Source organism: Nycticebus coucang, chromosome 18 (assembly GCF_027406575.1).
Source record: "Nycticebus coucang isolate mNycCou1 chromosome 18, mNycCou1.pri, whole genome shotgun sequence".
NCBI classification, from domain to species: domain Eukaryota; kingdom Metazoa; phylum Chordata; class Mammalia; order Primates; family Lorisidae; genus Nycticebus; species Nycticebus coucang.
The window spans coordinates 54,053,339-54,077,516 of record NC_069797.1 but is presented as its reverse complement, the minus strand read 5'-3'; the positions used below and the strand labels follow the sequence as shown (position 1 = coordinate 54,077,516).

Here is a 24,178-nt window from a genome sequence, read left to right as displayed (position 1 = left end):
CTCAGGAGTTCAAGACCAGCCTGAGCCAAGAGCAAGATCCTGTCTCTACTAAAAATAAAAAATCTAGCCAAGTGTGTTAGTGGGTGCTTGTAGTCCCAGCTACTCAGAAGGCTGAGGCAGGAGGATCTCTTGAGCCCAAGAGTTTGAGGTTGCTGTGAGCTATGATGCTAGGGCACTCTACCCAGCACAACTCTGTCTCAAAAAAAAAAAAAAAAAAAAAAAACCAACCCAACAACAACGTATTGATTCATAATCACTACATTAACAGAATCAAATAGAAAAAAACATAGAATCACCTAATTAGATGCAGGAAAAAGTATTTGGTAAAACTTAACATTGTGTATGATTGGTTTTTAATGATTGAATGGCAGCATGATTTTTTTTTTTTTTTTTGAGACAGACTCTCACTTTGTCATCCTCAGTAGAGTGCTGTGGCGTCACAGCTCACAGCAACCTCCAGCTCTTGGGCTAGGGCGGTTCTCTTGCCTCAGCCTCCTGAGTACCTGGGACTACAGGTGCCCGCCACAACACCCGGCTATTTTTGTTACAGTTGCCACTGCTGTTTTAGCTGGCTGGGGCCGGGTTGGAACCCGTTGCCCTTGGTATATGGGGCCAGTGCCCTACTGACTGAGCCACAGGTGCTGCCTGGCAGTGTAATTTTTATTTATTTATTTATTTTGAGACAGAGTCTCACTCTGTTACCCAGACTAGAGGGCAGTAGCATCATCATAGTTCACTGCAATTTCAAACTCCTGGGATCAAGTGATCCTCCTGCTTCAGCCTCCCAAGTACCTGGGATAATAGGTACACACCATCACACCAGGGTAATATTCTCTATTTTTGGTAAAAGTGAGATTTCACTCTTGCTCAGGTTGATCTTGAATTTCTTTTTTATTTATTTATTTATTTATTTATTTTTTTTATTGTTGGGGATTCGTTGAGGGTACAATAAGCCAGGTTACACTGATTGCAAGTATTAGGTAAAGTCCCTCTTGCAATCACGTCTTGCCCCCATAAAGTGTGACACACACCAAGGGATCTTGAATTTCTAACTTCAAATGATCTTCTCACCTCAGCCTCCCAGAATCCTAGTATTACAGGTGTGAGCCTGTAATCACACCTAGCAGGCAATATGATTTTGACTAGAATTACACTCATTAGTTGAACTGTTATGTGAGTTCAAAATGGACTGGGACTGTTTCAGAATGAGTTATTTTCCAACAGAACTGAAAATTACACATCAACCGTTAGTGCTTACCAAAAAGTTTTATATTAACTCAGTTTCATTATATGAAATTATAATATGAAAGTATTCTCTTAAATTTCTTTGCCATGGTTTTAAGAGCTGCATGGGGGATTAATTGCAGTTCATTTTTAGGGAAGAGGATTTGTAAGTCTTATTTCATATATATTTTACCTTGTAGTTCTATATTGTCCATAAAGCTAAGTAAGTTTTACAAAGAATTTCTCAATGTAGTAATCTAAGTTAGTAAATTTTTGCTTTTCTGCATTGTAAGTATTCTGGTGACATATAAATTGGCCCTTGTACTCATATTTACACAGAACATTTTAATGTGGATGCTTGCAAGTTATTCTTCTAGAGCCACGACTTTAAAAATGATTGGATTTAAAAATAAATGTGCACATTGAAGATCCTTTCAGTTAGATGGTTTGCAAGAAATTGAAAAGGCAGTTTAGGGAATGCAATTGATCATGTTTGGTAGGAAAGAATACTTGTAAGCTTTGTGGCCTACCATTGTGACCATTCTGTTTCTTTTCAGTCTCCTTTCTCCAGTTTGGATTAGTCTATTATATAGGAGATGACTGTTCAAATTTAACAGTGACAGTCCATTTAGGCTGACAAGTATTCTCTTTACCTGACTTTTAAATTTTAAGAGTATTAACACACAAAGATGTTAATACCTTTCACCTCTGGCAATTCCTTCCTCAAAACTATTATTATTAGACTATTTAATGATTACACAAAAAGCCAACTTAAAAGCCATTATTTTTTTCTTCAAGCAGAGCACACTTATAAGAGCATAATAGCTCTCATTACTTAGAACAGAGGACACTAATACCACATGTCTTCCCAAATGTTATTGAAACTCAGTTAACTTTTCTATATAATAGTCACTGTCTATGTCTTGTTTTCTGTTTTGTTGTTTTTTGTCTATCGGCACAGCCAAATTCATCCTTACAATAAAAAGCATTACAATAAAAAGCCTGCCTATGACTCTTGGTTTTTTTTTTTTTTTTTTGTCTTTTTTTTTTACTTTTATGCCTATGACTCTTAATTCTTTTAAGAATAAGAGAGCTCTATAAGTTATAATATCTTTTTTTTTTTTTTCCAGACAGAGTCTCATTATGTCACCTTCAGTGGAGTGCTGTGTTGTCACAACTCACAGCAACCTCAGTCTTGGGCTTAAGCGATTCTCTTGCCTCACCCTCCCAGTAACTGGGACTACAGGCGCCCACCACAATGCCTGCCTCATTTTTGTTTATCAGGCCCTGGCCAGGTTCAAACCTACCAGCCCCTGTGTAGGTGGCCAGTGCCCTAACCAAAGCTACGGGCACCAAGCCAGTTATAATGTCTTGATTGTGATCTATTTCATTCCAGTTTACATTCCCTAAATTAAAATATTTTTGCTATAATTGAAGCAAAAATGAAGCAGTTTAAAAGTTAACTTTTAACTTTTTCTTTTCTTTTTTTTTTTTTTTGTAGAGACAGAGTCTCACTGTACCGCCCTCGGGTAGAGTGCCGTGGCGTCACACGGCTCACAGCAACCTCTAACTCTTGGGCTTACGCCATTCTCTTGCCTCAGCCTCCCGAGCAGCTGGGACTACAGGCGCCCGCCACAACGCCCGGCTATTTTTTTGTTGCAGTTTGGCCGGGGCTGGGTTTGAACCCACCACCCTCGGCATATGGGGCCGGCGCCCTACTCACTGAGCCACAGGCGCTGCCCAACTTTTAACTTTTTCAAGGAAATATGTGTCATGTATAATCAGTATGTAGTGTTAAAGTTCATGAATAGTTTCTTTATGACAAAAAAGTAACTATTGCTTTCTCACTTAAATTTTTCCTTAGTCTTTCAGTTCTGTCTCTTACAGTTAGTTTATCCATGAAGGTCATTGGCCCAATTTGATTTAGGTGATCTTAAATCTGTTATATCTTGTATTACTTGAAATCTTCCAGGATGTAATAGCTAATGATAAGTCAAACAAATGACTGCATATTGTTGAGGTATTTTTTAAACATATATACTTGCCATTGTTGCTTCTGTCTTTCTAATTATTTGCAGTTTTTCTTCCACTTTTTGTGTTTCATTGCTAAGCTCATCCTTTAAAACAAGATATGTTCTACTTTATCAACAAGATAATGTTCTTGTTTATCTGAAATTTGGTAATACCGTGATTATCAAGCATGTAAATATTGAAACTATACGCTAATTTACTATTGCCAATTTTTAGAGGTGGAAAAGAACTAAAGACATAACCTTTCTCTATAAAGATTAATGTAACTTGATGCAGTATTATTATTGTGTATACCTGTGAATACTTGACTTGTAAATACTTTAATGCTTTAGGAGTCTATTCTCATCTGGGTACACATCTCTTCAGAGAAGAGTGTATTTTACATGGTACTTGGCCTTTTGTTAAGAGTATTGTTATTCTCTTTTTTGTTTTTAAGAGACAGAATCTCACTTTATTGCCCTTGGTAGAGTGCTGTGGCGTCACAGCTCACAGCAATCTCCAACTCCTGGGCTTAGGCAATTCTCTTGCCTCAGCCTCCGGAGTGTCTGGGACTACAGGTGCCCGCCACAACGCCTGGCTTTTTTGTTGTTGTTGTTGTTACAGTTTGTCTGGGGCTGGGTTCGAACCTGCCATCCTCAGTATATGGGGCCAGCACTCTACCCACTGAGCCACAGGCACTGCCTTTTTTTTTTTTTCTTTTTGAGATAGAGTCTCACTGTGTTGCTCTCAGTAGAGTGCCTTGGTGTCATAGCTCACAGCAACTTCAAACTCTTGGGCTTAAGTGATTTTCTTGCCTCAGCCTCCTAAGTAGGTGGGACTACAGGTTCCCACCACAATGCCCAGCTATTTTTTGGTTGTAGTTGTCATTGTTATTTGGCAAGCCCGAGCCGGGTTCAAACCCACCAGCTCTGGTGTATGTGGCTGGTGCCTTAGCCACTGAGCTGTAGGCACCGAGCTAAGAGAGTATTGTTATTCTTGAGGCCTACATGAAAAATAGTGACTGATCTCCCTTTCTGTATCATCATCTTCATCACCATTGCACATTTGGTTATGTTGGTTCCACCATTTACTTTGTCATAGAAATAGTGTCCCTTTCCCTTAAAAAAATGTGCTGATACTATTACAGACTTTGTTTTGCTTCTTAGGTAGAAGATGACAGATTATTGAAGTTGTCCCAAAAGAAGTTCTGTGCCAGTGGACCATATGTTGGTAAGCAAATGGCTATAAGTGGAGTAAGTGGGAGCTGATGAATGAATTATGCTTTTTTTTGTTTGTTTATTGAGATAGAGTCTTACTTTGTTACTCAAGCTGGAGTGCAATGGCCTGTTCATAGCTTGCTGCAACCTAAAACTCTTGGGCTCAAGTGATCCTTATCCCCATCTATTTTAGGTAGAGCTGAAGTCTCACTGTTTTTCAGGCTAGTCTTGAACCCTTGGCCTCAAGGAGTCCTCCTGCCCTGGCCTCCTGAAGTGCTAGAATTACAGGTTTGAGTCCACTGCACCTGGCCTAATTATTCCCTCTTTATAATTTCAATAGACTTAAATAAAAATGATGAGATGTTAATATAATAAAAAATGAAATTTAGGAAATCAAAAAAGACTCATGAGCTATTTGTAATCATCACTTTAGTTTTTGAAATGTCATGTTTTAATGGTATTATTGGAGGTTATAATGAGTGAAGAAGGATACGAATACCTAAAAAGTGATCTTTAGCCTCAATCCCTGAAAAAGAATTTAATATACATTTGTGTGGGTGGTTAATTTTTTTTTAATTCTTGGATATAATAAGTAAATAAATAAAGCCCAATGACTATCTAGATTTATTATGTACCGATCATTGTGCTAGGCACCATAACTGACTCTCATTTTATACTCTTAGCTTTCTTATAAGGTAGGTGGTAGTATTTTCATTTTCCAGATAAGGGAGCTAAGGCACAGCTAGGTTAAAGTACTTAAAATTACCTATTTAAGAAGTTAAACTGAAAATTCAAGCAAAATAGTTAGATTCTATGGGTTACGCTCTTAACAACCATTTTTTCAAATATTTCCATTGGTCATTACGCTCTTTTACCTATATAATTTTACCTAGAAAATTAAAGATTATTTGAGAAAATCAGTACAATGTTTCTCTGTACTCTTACTTCATTTAAAATAGTAGTTTTCCACAGGGTAAGTATATATATGAGAATCATCAACACCTTGTCATATTCTACACACCACCATCTACTCTGAGTAAGAGAGATAACCTTCTGCCCTCGGCTCGGCGCCTGTGGCCCAAGCAGCTAAGGTGCCAGCCACATACACCTGAGCTGGCAGGTTCGAATCTAGTCCGGGCCTGCCAAACAGACAATGATGGCTGCAACCAAAAAATAGCCAGGCATTGTGGAAGGTGCCTGTAGTCCCAGCTACTTGGGAGGCAGAGGCAGGAGAATCGCTTGAGCCCAGGAGTTGGAGGTTGCTATGAGCTGTGATGCCACAGCACTCTACCCAGGGTGACAGCTTGAGGCTCTGTCTCAAAAAAATAAAAATAAAATAAACCTTTTGCCCTTAACTTTCCTTAGCATTTAGACTTACTCTTTCATTTCATTTTATTTTTTTATTGAGACAGAATCTCACTTTGTCATCCTCGGTAGAATGCCATCGCGTCACAGCAACGTCCAACTCTTGGGCTCAAGCGATTCTCTTGCCTCAGCCTCCTTAGTAGTTGGGACTATAGGTGTCCACCACAACACCTGGCTATTTTTTTGTTTAGTAGGCCCAGGCCGGGTTCGAACCCACCAGACCTAGACTATGTGGCCGGCACCCTAGCCACTGAGCTATGGGCACCCCTAAGACTTACTCTTTTAACAAATATGTCTAACAAGTCAGATGACAGCTTTATTTATTTATTTATTTACTTCATTTTCTACACTTTGTGGTGATTGTGAGACAAACACAGTCCAAACATTAAATTTCTCATCCTTCCCTCCTAAGGACTATCTGACTCCACAGCTCATGTACCCCAATTACAGTGGTTATTGGGTTGGGATAATGGATTCTCACTCGGTTTCCATTTTATCCTTTTGAATCCCTTTCTCAAGATGACAGCTTTATTATCCAAATAAATCTTTGTGTCACAGTTGCCGTTTTCTGCCTCATACCTGTAATCTACATTGTAGTACAGATAGCTTTTGCAGGTTTTTCTAATGTTCTGTCACCAATATAGCTAGCATTAAAACCTAAAATATCCCAGTGTTAAAGAGAAATTTTAATTTGTGCTATATAATAAAGTTATGTAACTTACTAAACGAGTTCATTAATGAACTGGAGCAAGGACTCTCTTTGGCATCTTAATGCAAACTCTGTTTTGCTGTCTAATATCTAAGACACTGTTTCTGCCTTACAAAAGCTTTGGGCTTTTGATATGACTCTGTGATGGGATGCAACAGCTCCAAGATGTATCATGTCTATAACGATTATAAAAATTAACCTTTGACGGCGGCACCCGTGGCTCAAGTAGTAGGGTGCTGGCCCCATATACCAGGGTGGTGGGTTCAAACCCAGCCCCGGCCAAACTGCAAAAAAAAAAAATAATAATAATAACCTTTCAGTGTAAGGATAGGGCTTTGAATTTTTAAATGCTATGTGAGACCTTTTATCTACTCAGATCAGATTTTAACAATCAAATCATTGTGGTGTCTATTGCTTTGTGAAGAGAAAACAGAAATTACGTTAAAATCATTGCATTTGTGATTCTACAAGTTAGTTAACTTCTTTTTTTTAGACTATTGTGGGTTTTTTTAGTAAACTATCTCTTTTGGATGTTTAACATTATCCAAGCGACCTGGAAGAGTTCATGTACTACTAAGAATGTGCTGTTGGTTCTAACAGTTAGACTCAAGCTTCTGATTAGGACAACAGCAGTCCTCTGTCTCTCCACTTTACCTTTTATTTCTTCAAGTGCAAAATTATTTTTCAAGTTTTCTTTTCTTTTTTTTTTTTGGAGACAGAGTCTCAAGCTGCCACCCTGGGTAGAATACCATGGCATCATAGCTCACAGCAACCTCCAACTCGGGATCAAGTGATCCTCTTGTCTCACTTTTTCTGCTTTTTAGTAGAGACAGAGTCTTTTTTTTCTTTAAGAGACAGAGTCTCACTTTAATGCCCTCAGTAGAGTGCTGCGGCGTCACAGCTCACAGCAACCTTCAACCTCTGGGTTTAGGCAATTCTCTTGCCTCAGCCTCCTGAGTAGCTGGGACCACAGGCGTCCACCACAAGGCCCAGCTATTTTTTTTTGTTGTTGTTGTTGCAGTTTGACTGGGGTCAGATTTGAACCCACCACCCTCCATATATGGGGCCGGCGACCTACTCACTGAGCCACAGGCGCGGTCAGAGACAAAGTCTTGATTTTGCTCAGGCTGATCTCCAACTCATGAGCTCAGGCTATCCACCCGCCTCAGCCTCCCAGAGTGCTAGGATTACAGGCGTGAGCCACTGAGCCCAGCCTTTTAAGTTTTCTTTTTCTTTCTTTTTATTTTTTTTTAATTAAATGATAGCTGTGTACATTAATGTGATTGTGGGGCACCATACACTGGTTTTATAGACCGTTTGACACATTTTCATCACACTGGTTAACATAGCCTTCCTGGCATTTTCTTAGTTATTGTGTTAAGACATTTACATTCTACATTTACTAAGTTTCACATATACCCTTGTAAGATGCACCGCAGGTGTAATCCCACCAATCACCCTCCCTCCGTACTCCTCCCTCCTCCCTCTCCTGCCTTCCCTCCCTTTCCTCCTTCCCCCTATTCTTAGGTTATAACTGGGTTATAGCTTCATGCGAAAGACATAAATTAGTTTCATAGTAGGGCTGAGTACATTGTATACTTTTTCTTCCATTCTTGAGATACTTTACTAAAAAGAATATGTTCCAGCTCCATCCATGTAAACATGAAAAAGGTAAAGTCTCCATCTTTCTTTAAGGCTGCATAATATTCCATGGTGTACATATTCCACAATTTATTAATCCATTCCTTTTAAGTTTTCTGTTTGTACTTCTCTTGCTTAGGAGAAGACTGTCCTCAGTGGATGGTTCCTATCACAATCTCTACTAGTGAAGATCCCAACCAGGCCAAACTGAAAATTCTAATGGACAAACCAGAGATGAATGTCGTTTTGAAAAATGTCAAATCAGACCAGTGGGTGAAGGTGAGTCCAGAAATGGCATAGCCATTTTTATTACCTAAATTGATTTCTCTCACATAAATACATTTTATGGCTGGCTTTAAATTCTGCTGCTTCAGTTTAAACTAGGACTTTCAAAGAAAAAATTTCTGAACTTTTTTTGTGAAGTTTAGGGCCAGTTTTCAAATAGTATTGTCTAGACGTTTGTCCTTCTGTTAGGTAAGGGAGTAGTAGAGAAGCAGTTAAGGGATATGCTAAAGAGGTGGGGGCCGGGGGGAGGATAGGAGACAGTGTATAAAGTCACATTAGCCAAAATATTTGTAGCCTTGCAACTTCAAACTCCCCTGTCATTGTAATGACATGTTAACTTTAATGATGTGTTGTCATATCTGTACAACTATAATCAAATGAGAGCAGACATATATAATAATCACTTTGTGTCACTGAAATGTAAAATTCCTTTAGCTGGTGTTCTAAAACCATTTCACAAAAATACCAGTAGGTAAGTATTTTTCATAATTTCATACTCTGTACCTTTTATAATGAAAGTATCTACTGTGAACTTTTCTCATAATTATATGTTCCTAATAGAATTATGATCGTATCAAACTTAAGTGTTTTTAAAAAAAAAAAAAAACATTTTTTCTCTTTTAATTTTTTATATATATATATATATACACTTTTTTTTTTTGAGACAAGAGTTTCACTTTGTCACCCTAGGTAGAGTGCCATAGTGTCATAGCTCACAGCATCCTCAAACTCTAGGGCTCAATCGATTCTCTTTCCTCAGTCTCCCTAGTATCTGGGACTACAGGTGCCCACCACAATGCCTGGCTATTTTAGAGGCAAGGTCTCGCTCTGGCTCAGGCTGTGAGCTCAGGCAAATCCACCCCACCTCAGTCTCCCAGAGTGCAAGGATTACAGGCATGAGCCACCACACCCAGCACTAAGTAGAATATTACATTATCATTTGAAATTATGGCCTAAAAGATTACATAGCAAAATTAAAATTTTATTTTAAGTAAAAAAGGTTATATGGGCTCAGCACCCATAGCACAGTGGTTATAGCGCTGGCCACACATACTGAAGATGGTGGATTTGAACCCGGCCCAAGTCAGCTAAACAATGAAACTGCATCAACAAAAAATAGCCAGGCGTTGTGGTGGGTACCTATAGTCCCAGTTATTTGGGAGGCTGAGGCAAGAGAATCACTTAAGCCTAAGAAAGAGTTTGAGGTTGCTATGAGGTGTGATACCATGGCACTCTACCGAGGGTGACATACTGAGACTCTGTCAAAAAAAAAAAGAAAAGAAAAGAAAAAGAAAGTTATATGTATACTATGATTGTAATTAGGTAAATAAAAATGTTATTTCCATAGTAAAAGATAAAGGCAGTCAGAATAATGGCTGCATTAAGTTGTAGGGTGATTTTTTAAAATATTTCTATGTAAATAGTAAAAATTATATTTTATTTTACCATTATATACTATTTTGTATATAAATACTTTTTTTTTCTTTTTTGAGACAGAGTCTCACTTTGTCACCCTCAGTAGAGTGCTGTGACATCACAGCTCACAGCATCCTCAAACTCTTGGGCTTAAGTAATTCTCTTGCCTCAGCCTCCCAAGTAGCTGGGACTACTGGGACTACAGGCACTGGCCACATCTGCCTATTTTTTAAAGACGGGGTCTAGCTCTTGCTCAGACTGGTCTCAAACTCCTGAGCACAGGTGATCCACCTGCCTCAGCCTCCCAAGTGCTAGGGATTATAGATGTGAGCCACCGCATCTGGCCTACAAAGACTTTTCAAAAATATTTTTTGACTGTTGGTACATAGTCTGTAGAGGATAACTACAGTCAGTAATTACTCCAAAAATCATATGAAATTACCTTTTGGGTCCATGTAATTCCTTAAAATTTAGGGTCTGAAAATTATTATTCTATTTAGGCTTTGGGCTTAAGAAAAGTATTGTAAAAGCTTAGTTAATCTCAGATTCTACTGTACAGATATTTTTGTATATGATAAATATTTTCTGTAAAGCTAAAACTGAGAATAGAAACAGAAATTTTTCCACATTATTTTTTCCATCCCTGCCATGGCCTTTATACATTCCCTTAATTTGGCCCTTGCTATTTCAAGTTTCCCTTTTCTTTTGCCTCTATTTGTTTTTGACAACTGATATTTATCTTCATGTGTTGTTTTGTTTTAATTCCTATTAGCATATGTGGTCTTTGTTGTTTTTTATCCAAATATATCTAGAACTGCAGCTCCTTTTACACATACAAAATCAACAAAAGGTTGATTTAAAAGATAAATGGAACTACTTAATAGTACTTATTGGTTATTTTTTCAGTTGAACTTGGGAACAGTTGGGTTTTATCGAACCCAGTACAGCTCTGCCATGCTGGAAAGTCTATTACCGGGCATTCGTGACCTTTCTCTGCCCCCTGTGGATCGACTTGGATTACAGAATGACCTCTTCTCTTTGGTGAGCATTTCTGACTTAAGTAACGTGATGGATTTTATTTAGGAAAGGATTTTAGTTTTCCTGGAGTGTCTGAAATATAATTACAAGAATATGCTTTTTTATGAAGGTTAATCACCTTTGGGACTAGAGTAAATGACTAATTATTAATTAATATGACAAGATTGAGCCTATGTAATTTTCCAGAAACAAATCCCATTTCTCTACCTTTAACCCCATTTTGAGACAGAGTCTGGCTCTGTTTCCCCAGGCTAGAATGTTGTGGCATCAGCTTAGCTCACAGAAACCTCAAACTCCTGGGTTCAAGGATCCCTTTCATCAGCCTCCCAAGTAGCGAAGACTATAGACACTTACCATGACACCCAACTAATTTTTCTATTTTTGGTAGAGATGGGGTCTTGCTCTTGCTCAGGCTGGTCTTGAACTCCTGACCTCAAGTAATCCTCCTATACTGTTAGGATTACAGGTGTGAGCCACTGAGTCTGGCCAACCTTTTTAAGGCAAAAACTTTTTTTTGCAGTTTTTGGCCAGGGCCAGGTTTGAATCCACTACTTCCGATATATGGAGCCAGTGCCCTACTCCTTGAGCCACAGGCGCCGCCGGCAAAAACTCCTTTCTTTCAGTGGGTATCATCCCTGAAGAAATGGCGAAAGTTAAATGAAAAAAATAGAAAATAGGTGGCACCTGTAGCTCAGTGAGTAGAGCGCTGGCCACATACATCAAGGTTGGCAGGTTCGAATCCGGCCCGAGGCAGGTTCGAACCCGGCCCGAGCCAGCTAAAACAACAATGACAACTGCAACAACAACAAAAAATAGCCGGGCATTGTGGCGGGCGCCTGTAGTCCTAGCTACTTGGGAGACTGAGGTAAGAGAATCACTTAAGCCCAAGAGTTTGAGGTTGCTGTGAGCTGTGACGCAACAGCACTCTACCCAGGGCAACAGCTTGAGACTCTGTCTCAAAAAATATATAGAAATAGGAGCCTTTTTTTTTATTTTTAAATAATTGATTCAGTGTGATTTTATGTTTTCCTAAAATACTAGTTATACTTTACTGGGAAAGCTAGAATGTCTTAACATTTCATTATTATTCAAATTATAGCTTTCGAATTATATTTATTTTTGGCTTTGTTCCAGAAAGGATCCAAAGCAGCAATTAGTATTATTATTTTTATGACTCCAACAAGGTTAGGTAATTTATCTTTAACTGTGATAAAATTCTCATATTTTTCCTAGTGTTTCTTTAAATTGGACTTGAGATTTTTTTTTTTTTTTTTTTTTTTTTTTTAATTTGGCCAGGGCTGGGTTTGAACCCGCCACCTCCGGCATGTGGGACCGGCGCCCTACCCGCTGAGCCACAGGCGCCGCCTGGACTTGAGATTTTCCCTCCCCTGTGCAGTCACTGGTTTTGGATTCCTCCTTTGTATAAACACAGATTAGCATTGATGCACAAGACCTTACATCTGCTGATCTTATTGCTGAGAGAGACCTGTCCCAGGAGAGTGGGCTGTTTGTGCAGTTGGCTGCTGTAACAGAAGTTCTTTTTCCAACTTTTAGTTCTCAAAGGGCTTTGAATTTGTCATGCCTTCCAGTTTGTGTTCTTTTGGAAGTGAGTAAAGGAGAGGCTTAAATTGACACAGTTTGCAAGTTTAGCTTTGAAAGAAGCTCTGTCAAAAACTAAACCCCAACTATTTTTTAAACTTTTCTGAAAGTATGAAAAATTTTAAAACAAAAACAAATCCAAGGTTCCCCCCAAACTGATTAGAAATAGGAAGTTAACTGTTTTTTTTTGTTGTTGTTGCTCCCAAATTGTGGGATTTTAGTGTAATTAAAAAATTTTTTCTTAATAAATAGCAAAAGAATAAATAAGGACTGCTGTCAGAGTAGGATTTTTATTCCAATAGTGTTCTGAACTTAAACCAAAGATAGTGCCAAAATAAATAATAAATAAATAATGCCGAAAATGCATGCTCAGGGGGTTTTTTGTTTGTTTTATTTTGTTTTGTTTGAAGACTTGGTTAATTTATGTTTTTTCCTATCCCAGGCTCGAGCTGGAATCATTAGCACTGTAGAGGTTCTAAAAGTCATGGAGGCTTTTGTGAATGAGCCCAATTATACTGTGTGGAGCGACCTGAGCTGTAACCTGGGGATTCTCTCAACTCTCTTGTCCCACACAGACTTCTATGAGGAAATCCAGGAGTTTGTGAAAGATGTTTTTTCACCTATAGGGGAGAGACTGGGCTGGGACCCGAAACCTGGAGAAGGTAAAGGATATACTGAATGAGGAAAGAATCAATCAGAAATTGGTACTTTTTAATGTGGTAAACAATATCATTTAGTATCATCTTTGTTATCTGCTCGATTTTACTATAAATTCAGCCAGCCAGAAATTAATAATTAAGTCTTTTACACCTACTGGTAAAGTTATATGGATCACCAACGTAGAAACACTAGTGGTTATGTATATTCATTGCTCAATGTAATTAATATTCAATGGTGGAAATAAAAATCTTTTACAGTGTTCCAAAGGCCCATTTATAGTCAAGAAAAACTAAAGCAAATTTTGGATTATTTTATTTATTATTACCATAAATAGCAGGTACCTTACATGTAACTTATAATGGTGCTAAGAGACACAGGAACCAGCTTTCTGAATCAAGGATATTATTTGCTTTCTATGTGTTGTTCTCTCTTCCATGTTTATTTCTGTAACCATATATTTACTCTTTTTGCTATCATTTTAATGTTGGGAATGGTGATTGGAAGGCTTTAAATATAATTATTTTCTAGTATCTGCTAATAACTAAAGGTGATATTTCCTCCTGACTAGTCTTAATCTGAAAGCCTTTTGAAATAAGAACACTAGTTCTTAAAGATTGGAAGGCTTTAAATATAATTATTTTCTAGTATCTGCTAATAACTAAAGGTGATATTTCCTCCTGACTAGTCTTAATCTGAAAGCCTTTTGAAATAAGAACACTACTCTTGTGGCTCAAGGGAGTAGGGCGCTGGCCCCATATGCCAGAGGTGGTGGGTTCAAACCTAGCCACAGCCAAAAACTGCAAAAAAAAAAACAAGAAAGAAATAAGAACAATAGTAGCAATACCTAGACCTCTGTATCTTTCCTTTATTGATTCAACAAATATTAATGCAGCTAATAAATGCCATATATTATTCTAGGAGCAGGTAATACAGCAGCAAACAAAACATTGTCCTGTGTTGCTTTACATTCTAGTGAGAGACATAACAAACAAGTACATAATGTTCTAGGTGGCAAGTATCATTAAGAAAAATAAAGTCATGTAAGGTAGAAAAGGAGTATGAGGCGGTTATTTTAAAGAAAGTGTTTAGTGGGGTGGGTGTGGCGGCTCTTGCCTATAATTCTAGCACTCTGGGAGGCAGGAGTGTCACTTGACGTCAGTGGTTAGAGACCAGCCTGAGCAAAAGTGAGATACTGTCTCTACTAAAAAAAATAGAAAAATTAGTCTCAGCTACTCGGGAGGCTGAGGCAAGAGGATTGCTTTAGCTCAGGAGATAGAGGTTGCTCTGAGTTAAGATGGCGCCAGTGGTACTCTAGTCTGGGCAATACAGTGAGACTTTTTTTTTTTTTTTTTTGTAGAGACAGAGTGTCACTTTATGCCCCTCGGGTAGGGTGCCATGGCATCACACAGCTCACAGCAACCTCCAACTCCAGGGCTTAAGCGATTCTCTTGCCTCAACCTCCCGTGTAGCTGGGACTACAGGGGCCCGCCACAATGCCCAGCTATTTTTTGGGTTGCAGTTCACCCAGGGCCGGGTTTGAACCCGTCACCCTCGGTATATGGGGCCAGCGCCTTACCAACTGAGCCACAGGCGCCGCCCACAGTGAGACTCTTGTCTCAGAAAAAAAAAAAAAAAAAAAACTAAAGGAAGTGTTTGGGGAAACCATCTCTAATAGGGTGATATTTGGCATATGCAGAGACCTGAAGGAGAGAGCTATAAAGATATATACAGGAAAAATGGGCCAGCCAGAGGGAACAGTAACCACAAAAGACCTGAGACAGGACCATGCTTGGGGTATTCATAGTATAACAAGAAGGCTAGGAAGGTCAGGACAGAATAAATAGGGAGAGGAGAAAATGGGAAGCAGATAAAGTCTGAGAAGACCTGTGGGCTATAGTAAGAAGTTTTTGTCATTCTTTGTAATGATATAAGATGGCTAATTTGAGAGTTTGGAGCAGAAGAACATGATTTGATTCACTTGACTGTGGGAGACTGAAGGGAGATAAGAGAAGAAACAGGGAGACGGTGTAGAAGGTTATTTCAAGGCCAGGCGTGGTTTACTCACGCCTGTAATACTAGCACTCTGGGAGGCCTAGGCAAGTGGATGCCTGAGTTCACAGATTTGAGACCAGCTGGGCATTGGCTCTGCGCCTATAGCTCAAGCGGCTAAGGCGCCAGCCACATAAACCAGAGCTGGCGGGTTCGAATCCAGCCTGGGCCTGCAAAACAACAATGACAACTACAACCAAAAAATAGCTGGGCGTTGTGGCAGACACCTGTAGTCCCAGCTACTTGGGAGGCTGAGGCAAGAGAATCGCTTAAGCCCAGGAGTTGCAGGTTACTGTGAGCTGTGATGTCATGGCACTCTACCCAGGGTGACAGACTGAGGCTCTGTCTTGAAAAAAAAAAAAAGAAGAAGAAAAGAAAATAGCTAGGTGTTGTTCTGGGCAACTGTAGTCCCAGCTACTTGGGAGGCTAAGGCAAGAGAATCAATTGAGCCCAGGAGTTTGAGTTTGCTGTGAGCTATGACTCCATGGTATTCTACCGAGGGCAACAAAATGAAACAGTAATCCAGTTGAGGTGCTACTTGCCTTGGTCATTGAGGAAGGAGGAGAGCCAAGAAGGAGAAAGCTGCCCCAGAACTTAAAGAAACAGGAGATTAAAGCAGAGAGAGTATGATCAGTTGTGTTAAAAGTTGCTCTAAGTCAAGCAAAACAATGAAGGAGAATTGGCATTGCATTTAACAAGTTTTGTGGAATGGTAGGAAAAATAGTATCTAGTTTTGGAGTGGGTTCTCCAGAATGCAAGGGGAAGAAATGAAAACAGCACCTTTAGACACCTTTTTTTTTTTTTTTTTTTTTTGAGACAGAGTCTCACTTTGTTGCCCTTGGTAGAGTGCCATGGCATCACAGTTCACAGCAACCTCAAACTCTTGGGCTCAAGCGATCCTCTTGCCTCAGCCTCTGGAGTAGCTGGAACTACAGGCACAACGCCCAGCTATTTTTAGAGATGAGGTATGGCTCAGGCTGGTCTGGAACTCATGAGCTCAGGCAATCCACCTGCCTCAGCCTCCCAGAGGGCTAGGATTACAGACGTGAGTGACCTCATCCAGCCTTTTAAAGGAATTTTGCTAGGCTCATCACTTGTTGCTCAGTGGTTAGGGCGCTGGCCACACACACTGGGGCTGGCAGGTTCGAACCCAGCTCCGGCCTACTAAATGACAACTACAACAAAAAAAAATAGCTGGGCGTTGTGGCGGGTGCCTATAGTTCCAGCTACTTCAGAGGCTGAGGCAAGAGAATTGCTTATAGCCAAGTGTTTGAGGTTGCTATGAGCTGTGGCACCATGGCATTCTACCAAGTGCGACATAGTGAGACTCTGTCTAAATAAATAAATAAATAATACAGGAGTTTTGCTGAAAAGAGGATCAGAGTGAAGGGAGGATAGACATGAGAGAGATATGGGGTCAGGGAAGGAATTTCTTTTTCTTTTTCTTTTTTTTTTTTTTTTTGAGACAGAGCCTCACGCTGTTGCCCTGGGTAGAGTGCTGTGGTATCACAGCTCATAGCAACCTCCAAGTCCTGGGCTCAAGCCATTCTCCTGCCTCTCCCAAGTTGCTGGGACTACTGGCACCTGCTACAATGCCTGGCTGTTTTTGGTTGCAGCCATCATTGTTGTTTGGCGGGTCTGGGCTGGATTCAAACATGCCAGCTCAAGTGTATGTGACTGGCACCTTAGTCTCTTGAGCCACAGGTGCCAAGCCAGGAATTTCTTTTTTTTTTTTTTTGTAGAGACAGAGTCTCACTGTACCGCCCTCGGGTAGAGTGCCATGGCGTCACATGGCTCACAGCAACCTCTAACTCTTGGGCTTACGCGATGATTCTCTTGCCTCAGCCTCCCGAGCAGCTGGGACTACAGGCGCCCGCCACAACGCCCGGCTATTTTTTTGTTGCAGTTTGGCCGGGGCTGGACTTGAACCCTCCACCCTCGGCATATGGGGCCGGTGCCCCACTCACTGAGCCACAGGCGCCGCCAGGAATTTCTTTTTTTTAAGTCAGAAAATTTTATAACATTTTTCTGCTGATGAAAATAATGCAGTAATAATGGGAAAATTCATGTGGTGAGAGAAAAAGGTTATTACCAGAGTAACAGCTGTATAATCAAGAGGAGTTGGGATCTAGTGTAAAAGTCAAGGTATTGGCTTTAGATAAGTGCATTGAGTCATACTAGCAAAATAGAAGGGAAGTATACATACACAGTACATGGACAATTAGTCCCTATCACTTGAGGTAAGGCAGGGAATTCAGTGGATATTGCAGTTGGCTTTCAGGATTATAATATGAGAAAACTTTTGAATCTAAAAACATTTTTATCACGTAGGGAATATCTTGTTTCTTTCTTTCTTTCTTTTTTTTAGAGACAGAATCTCACTTTTTTGCCCTCAGTAGAGTGCTATGGCATCACAGGTCATAGCAACTTCTAACTCCTGGGCTTAGGCGATTCTCTTGTCTCAGCCTCCTAAGTAGTTGAGACCACAGGTGCCTGCCACAACGCCCAGCTATCTCATTAGTTTCGTAATTGTACAGATGTGAGGATCAAACATAGCAAAGTGATAAAACATTGCCTCGTATCACACAGCATGTTAGTACCAGAGCCAGAAATATAAACTAGTTCTTGTAAGATTCATCACAATCATGTGTAGTTGTGTTATCTATTGATCGCCTATTGTTTCCATAAAAGTTTTTTTTTTTGAATTATAACAGCAGTATGCATACACACCATAAGCATGCATACATACACACACACGCACACAAATAAAAGTTATTAACCAGGTGTGGTGGCTCACACCTGTAATCACAGCACTCAAGGAGGCCAAGGTGGGAGGATGGCTTGAGCTCAGGAGTTCAAGAGGAGCTTGGACAACATAGTGAGACCTCATCTACACAAGAAAAAAGGCGTTTCTTTTGTTTTTTGTTTGTTTGTGACAGAGTCTCACTCAGTTGCCCTGGGTAGAGTGCCATGTCTTCATAGCTCACAGAAACCTCAAACTCTTGGGCTTAAGCAATCCTCCTGTCTCAGCTTCCTGAATAGCTGGGACTACAGCTGCCTGCCATAATACCTTGTTAGTTGTTCTATTTTTAATGGAGACAGGGTCTCACGCTAAGGCTGGTCTTGAACTTCTGAGCTCAAGCAATCCACCTGCCTCAGTCTCCCAGACAGCTAGGATTACAGGTGTGAGCCACTGTGTGCAGCTAAAGTTTAATGAGTTTTGACAAAGGGGTTACCTTTTCATCGTCCAGAAAGTTTCCTCAGACCCCCTCCCAAATCAGTTCCTGCCATTTGATCCTCCCCTATCCATCCCACACAGAGAAACACTATTCTGACTTCTTTTACCCTAGATTAATGTTTCTCTTCTACTTTATATAAATAGAATCATATTTCTATTCTTATATTTAGCATCTTTGACTCAGCATGTTTTTGAGGTACATCAGGTTGTTCATGCCTTTCTGTTGTTGAGTAGTATTCCATTGTATGAAATATATTACATTTTATTTGTCCACTGTACTGTTGCAGTTCATCAGATTTGTGTACTAACATTAACTTTTTCTTTAGATATATCCACATACCATAAAATTTACCCTTTTAAAGTGTATGATTGTGTTTTTAGTATCTTCACAAAATTGTACAACTATCACCACTTTCTAATTCCAGAGCAATTTCTTTTTTTTTTTTTTTTTTTGTAGAGACAGAGTCTCACTGTACCGCCCTCGGGTAGAGTGCCGTGGCGTCACACGGCTCACAGCAACCTCTAACTCTTGGGCTTACGTGATTCTCTTGCCTCAGCCTCCCGAGCAGCTGGGACTACAGGCGCCCGCCACAACGCCCGGCTATTTTTTGGTTGCAGTTTGGCCGGGGCTGGGTTTGAACCCGCCACCCTTGGCATATGGGGCTGGCGCCCTACTCACTGAGCCACAGGCGCCGCCCCCAGAGCAATTTCTTTATCCCCAAAAGAAGCCTGTTGACATGACTCTCCATTTATTGGCAATCACAAATCGATTTTCTTTCTTTTTTTTTTAAAGAGACAGAGTCTCACTTTATCGCCCTCGGTAGGGTGCCATGGCCTCACAGCTTACAGCATCTTCCAACTCTGGGCTTAGGCAATTCTCTTGCCTCAGCCTCCCAAGTAGCTGGGACTACAGGTGCCCGCCATAATGTTCAGCTATTTTTTTGTTGCAGTTTGGCCAGGGCTGGGTTCAAACCCCCCCCCCTCGGTATATGGGGCTGATGATGCCCTACCCACTGAGCCACAGGCATTGCCCACACAAATCGATTTTCTATTTCCTGGTTTTGCTTATTCTGAACACTTCATGTAAATGGAATCATATAATATGTGGCCTTTTGTGTCTGGCCTCTTTCACTTACTATAATGTTTTCAAGGTTCCATGTTGTAGCATATACCAATATTTCATTCCTTTTTATGCTGAATAATGTATTTCATTGTATGCATATACCACATTTGTTTATTCATTAGTTGCTGGACATTTGGATTGGTTCTATTTTTTGGCTTTATGAATTCTACTATGGACATTTATGTAAAGTTTTTTGTTTTTTCTTTTCTTTCTTTTTTTATGTACAAGCTTTTGTGCTTTCTTTCTTTTGGGTATATACCTAACAGTGAACTTGCTAGGTTATATGATAACTTTGAATAACCTTTTGAGGAACTGCCAGACTATTTTTCTAAGTGGCTGTACCATTTTACAGCTACTTACCACCATTTTATAGGTTCCCACCTGTAATCCTGGCACTTTGGAATGCTGAGCCAGGTGGACCACCTGACCTCAGGAGTTTGAGACCAGCTGGAGTGAGAGACCCTGTCTCTACTAAAAATAGAAAAACTAGCCAGGTGTTGTAGTGGATGTCTGTAGTCCCAGCTACCAGGGAAGCTGAGGCAAGAGGAACACTTAAGCCTAAGACGCCACAGCACTCTACCTAGGACAACAGAGTGAGACACTGTCTCAAAAAACAAATAAACAATAAAATGTAAGGTTTCAATTTATTATACAATAGAGCATGATAGTTCAATATATGATCTTTCTTTGAACCTTTGGTCAAAATTGCATGATAATAAGCCTATTCTTTTCACACATGATAATAACTAGGCTGAGTAAACATTTAGTAAATTTAGGTAGTTGGTATTTATGACAATAAAGTCAGCAAATTCATTTCCTTGCCTAGCTTGTTTGGCATTTCACTCTTACAGTTTGATAAATTTAAGTTAAGTGTTCTCAAGTTATTAAGATAATGCATTATGTTTGTTCAAGAACATACACTTGGTAGAAAACAGTTATAAAATATCCAGGTGGCAGATTTGTAAAAATAGGCTTTTTAAGTAGTCCTTTGTCTCTTTTACTTCTCAATCAGGTCATCTAGATGCACTCCTGAGGGGCTTGGTTCTGGGAAAACTAGGAAAATCAGGACATAAGGCAACGTTAGAAGAAGCCCGTCGTCGGTTTAAGGACCATGTGGAAGGAAAACAGATTCTCTCTGCTGATCTGAGGAGTCCTGTAGGTTTTCATAATAAATTCTCTTGATTTTTTAGGTGGCTGCATCATTCTGTAGAGTGTGGAACTTTTTTAATAGTAACCAAAATTGACCTAAGAAGTGACCCATAAGCCATGTCTGACTCTTTTAATATATGCCTTTTGGTTTTTAATATATGCCAGCTAGTTTGTAGCCACATTCTCATTTGTTTAAAGTTACTCAGTCAGCACCATAGTGCTAAAAGATGATTAGCTGTGCACATTTCCCTAAGAGAGCTGCTGTGCTATGCTGTTACAACATGCTTTCTACCTTTGTGGTTGTTCACAGGGCTGTTAGCGCCTTACCACAATTTGTATGTAATGTGAACACATGACTATTTACAATTTTTTTTACTTGTTTTCTTTCTTTTCTTAACATTAGAATATTTGTAACAAGATAAATTTAATCAAATACCTTCTTTTTTTATTCCTATATTCCCTTGTAGGTCTATCTGACTGTTTTGAAGCATGGTGATGGCACTACCTTAGACATTATGCTCAAAGTGAGTATAATTGAAAAAGACTTCCATTTCCTGCATTTGAATTTGAACAGACACATAGAGTACAACTTTTTTTTTTTTTTGAGACAGAGCCTCAAGCTGTGGCCCTGGGTAGAGTGCTATGGCATCATAGCTCACAGCAACCTCCAATTCCTGGGCTTAAGCTATTCTTTTGCCTCAGCCTCCCAAGTAGCTGGGACTATAGGCACCTGCCACAACGCCCAGCTATTTTTTGGTTGTAGTTGTCATTGTTGTTTTGCAAGCCCGGGCTGGATTCAAACCCACCAACTCTGGTGTATGTGGCTGGTGCCTTAGCTACTTGAGCTACAGGCCCTGAGCCAAGAGTACAACTTTAAATGGTTTAAAAAATGGTTCTGGCCAGGCTGTGTATGGTCGCTCATGCCTGTAATCCTAGCACTCTAGAAGGCCAAGGCGGGTGGATTACTTGAGCTTACAAATTTGAGACCAGCCTGAGCAAAAAGCGAGACACCATCTCTACTAAAAATAGAAAAACTGAAGCAAGAGGATTGCTTGAGCCCAAGAGTCGAAGGTTGCCGTAAGCGATAACACCATGGCACTCTACCCAGGGCAAAGTTTGAGAGTCTGTCTCAAAAAAAAAATAGTCCTGGCCAAAAAATATATATACATATTTCAAGCATGCATGTATTAAGAAACTATAAGAGAAATATATAATGTCTGTTCGTGTATACTATCAATATGTCATCAAACTAGGCATAGTGACTCATGCCTGTGATCTGATCCACTCAGGAGACCAAGGTAGAAGAATTACTTATGACCAATGCACTCTAGCTTTGGCAACAGAGTGAAATCCTATCTTTTTTTTTTTCTGCAGTTTTTGGCTGGGGCTGGGTTTGAACCCACCACCTCCAGCATATGGGGCCGGCGCCCTACTCTGTTGAGCCACATGTGCTGCCTGTGAAACCCTATCTTAAAAACAAAACCAAAAAAGGCTGGGGGGAGATAGATTGATGATCAGATGTCTCGAGGGTTTGAGCTATGCCAGGATCCCTTATGATTGGACAGGAAATTAACTCACTTGTCTTCATAGCTTCTGTAGTTTTCCCAGAGCAGTAGGCATACAATTAAACTCTGGCTTAGACAAAATGTAGGTAAAATTTCCATGTCCTTACAATGGCAGTGATGTATTTGAAAGTTTGAATCAACAGTAATACTGTGGAACAAGTGCTGTCTCCAGTCCCTGTCTATGCAATTACTAGTCTAAAAAGAAATAATGAGATCAGGAGTTTGAAACCAGCCTAAGCAAGAGTCAAGAGTAAGACCCTATCTCTACAAGAAATAAAAAAGTTAGCTAGACATAGTGGTATGTACTTGTGATCCCAGGTTGCAGTGAGCTATGGTGATGCCAGCATACTCTAATCTCAGCAACAGAACGAGACCCTGCCTCCAAAAAAATAAAGAAGAAACCATTTGGTAAGAGATGAGGAAGATTATTTTCTGATAATAATGCAGGAATAATGAAGAAAGTTTTAAGAAAAAAATAACTTACTCATAGTATATTTGGAAGGTGGTATTAAAGTGCCATCTAGTGGACTAGTGTAACTTTCTCTTTGGAGGAAAAATGCTTCCTTGAAAGCCAAAGCTCAGACTGGGAATACTGGAGCTAAAAAGAATCTTATTTTATAGATGGGGAAACTGAGACCTGGAGAGGTTAAAGACTTAGTCAAGGGCGGTGCCTGTGGCTTAGTTAGTAGGGTGCTGGCCCCATATACTGATGGTGGCAGGTTCAAACCTGGCCCCCACCAAACTGCAACAACAACAACAAAAGTAGCCGGGCACTGTGGCAGGCGCCTGTAGTCCTAGCTACTCGGGAGGCTGAGGCAGGAGAATCGCCTAAGCCCAGGAGTTGAAGGTTGCTGTGAACAGCGTGACGCCACAGCATTCTACCGAGGGTGACAAAGTGAGACTCTGTCCCTATACAATAAAAAAAAAAAAGACTTAGTCAAATTTACACAGCTTGGTAGAGACAGAACTGGAAGTAGAACCCATGTCTTCTGCCTTCCCATCTGTTATATCACACTCTATACAAAAACCCCAGAAAGGAAGAGGAATCTGGGAGCTATCATAGGGTCTCCAGATGCTAGTTAGTGTTAAATCTTGAGGAGGAAAAAAAAGAGAATATAATATTTTGTGGCTCAGTGCCCATAGCACAGTCATTACAGCACCAGCCACATACACCGAGGCTGGTGGGTTTGAACCTGGCCCCTGCCAGGTAAACAATGACAACTGCAACAAAAAAATAGCTGGGCATGGTGGTGGGCACCTGTAGTCCCAGCTACTTGGGAGGCTGAGGCAAGAGAATCGCTTAAGCCCAAGAGTTTGAGGTTGCCATAAGGTGTGATGCCATGGCACTCTATTGAGGGCAACATAGTGAGACTCTGTCTCAAAAAAAAAAAAAAATATATATATATATATATATATATAATATTTTGTTTCTGATTCTGAAAAAAATATACATATATTCACTATGGAAGACTTAAAGGCTAGAAAAATGAAGGAAAAAAAAAAACTTGGGGGTGGTGCCTGTGGCTAAAAGGAGTAGGGCGCCTGCCCCATATACCAAAGGTGGCGGGTCCAAACCTGGCCCTGGCCAAATATTGCAAAAAAAAAAAAAAAAACAAAAAACTTAAGCTATGATTTAAAAAGCAGGTCACAAAAATAGCATGTGTAATATCTCATACAGGTTTAGTATAGTGTTAACTTTATTTTTTATTTATGCTTCTCTGTCTAATATTTTGCATTCAGTATTTGCTACTTTTGCCATTTAAAAACTTGAAGATTCATATTCCCACTGATCATGGGCCATCATTAATTAATATTACCATTTTGATGTATTTTCAGGTTATTTCCATTTTATTTATTTTTTTGAGACAGAGTCTCACTCTGTCACACAGG

The 24,178-nt window shown here is 39.9% G+C and overlaps 1 protein-coding gene across 2 annotated transcripts in view; it reads left to right on the top strand.

Annotated features, from left to right (window-relative positions):
- The window catches only part of NPEPPS (aminopeptidase puromycin sensitive), a 135,749-nt gene that overhangs the window by 101,696 nt on the left and 9,875 nt on the right, over positions 1–24,178 (top strand). For both annotated transcript variants that reach the window (XM_053568482.1, XM_053568481.1), the window contains 6 exons: positions 4,401–4,464; positions 8,306–8,445; positions 10,774–10,908; positions 12,947–13,166; positions 20,587–20,729; positions 21,191–21,247. In XM_053568482.1, coding sequence (XP_053424457.1) covers positions 4,401–4,464; positions 8,306–8,445; positions 10,774–10,908; positions 12,947–13,166; positions 20,587–20,729; positions 21,191–21,247 — 759 coding nt within the window. The remainder of the gene's footprint in view (positions 1–4,400; positions 4,465–8,305; positions 8,446–10,773; positions 10,909–12,946; positions 13,167–20,586; positions 20,730–21,190; positions 21,248–24,178) is intronic.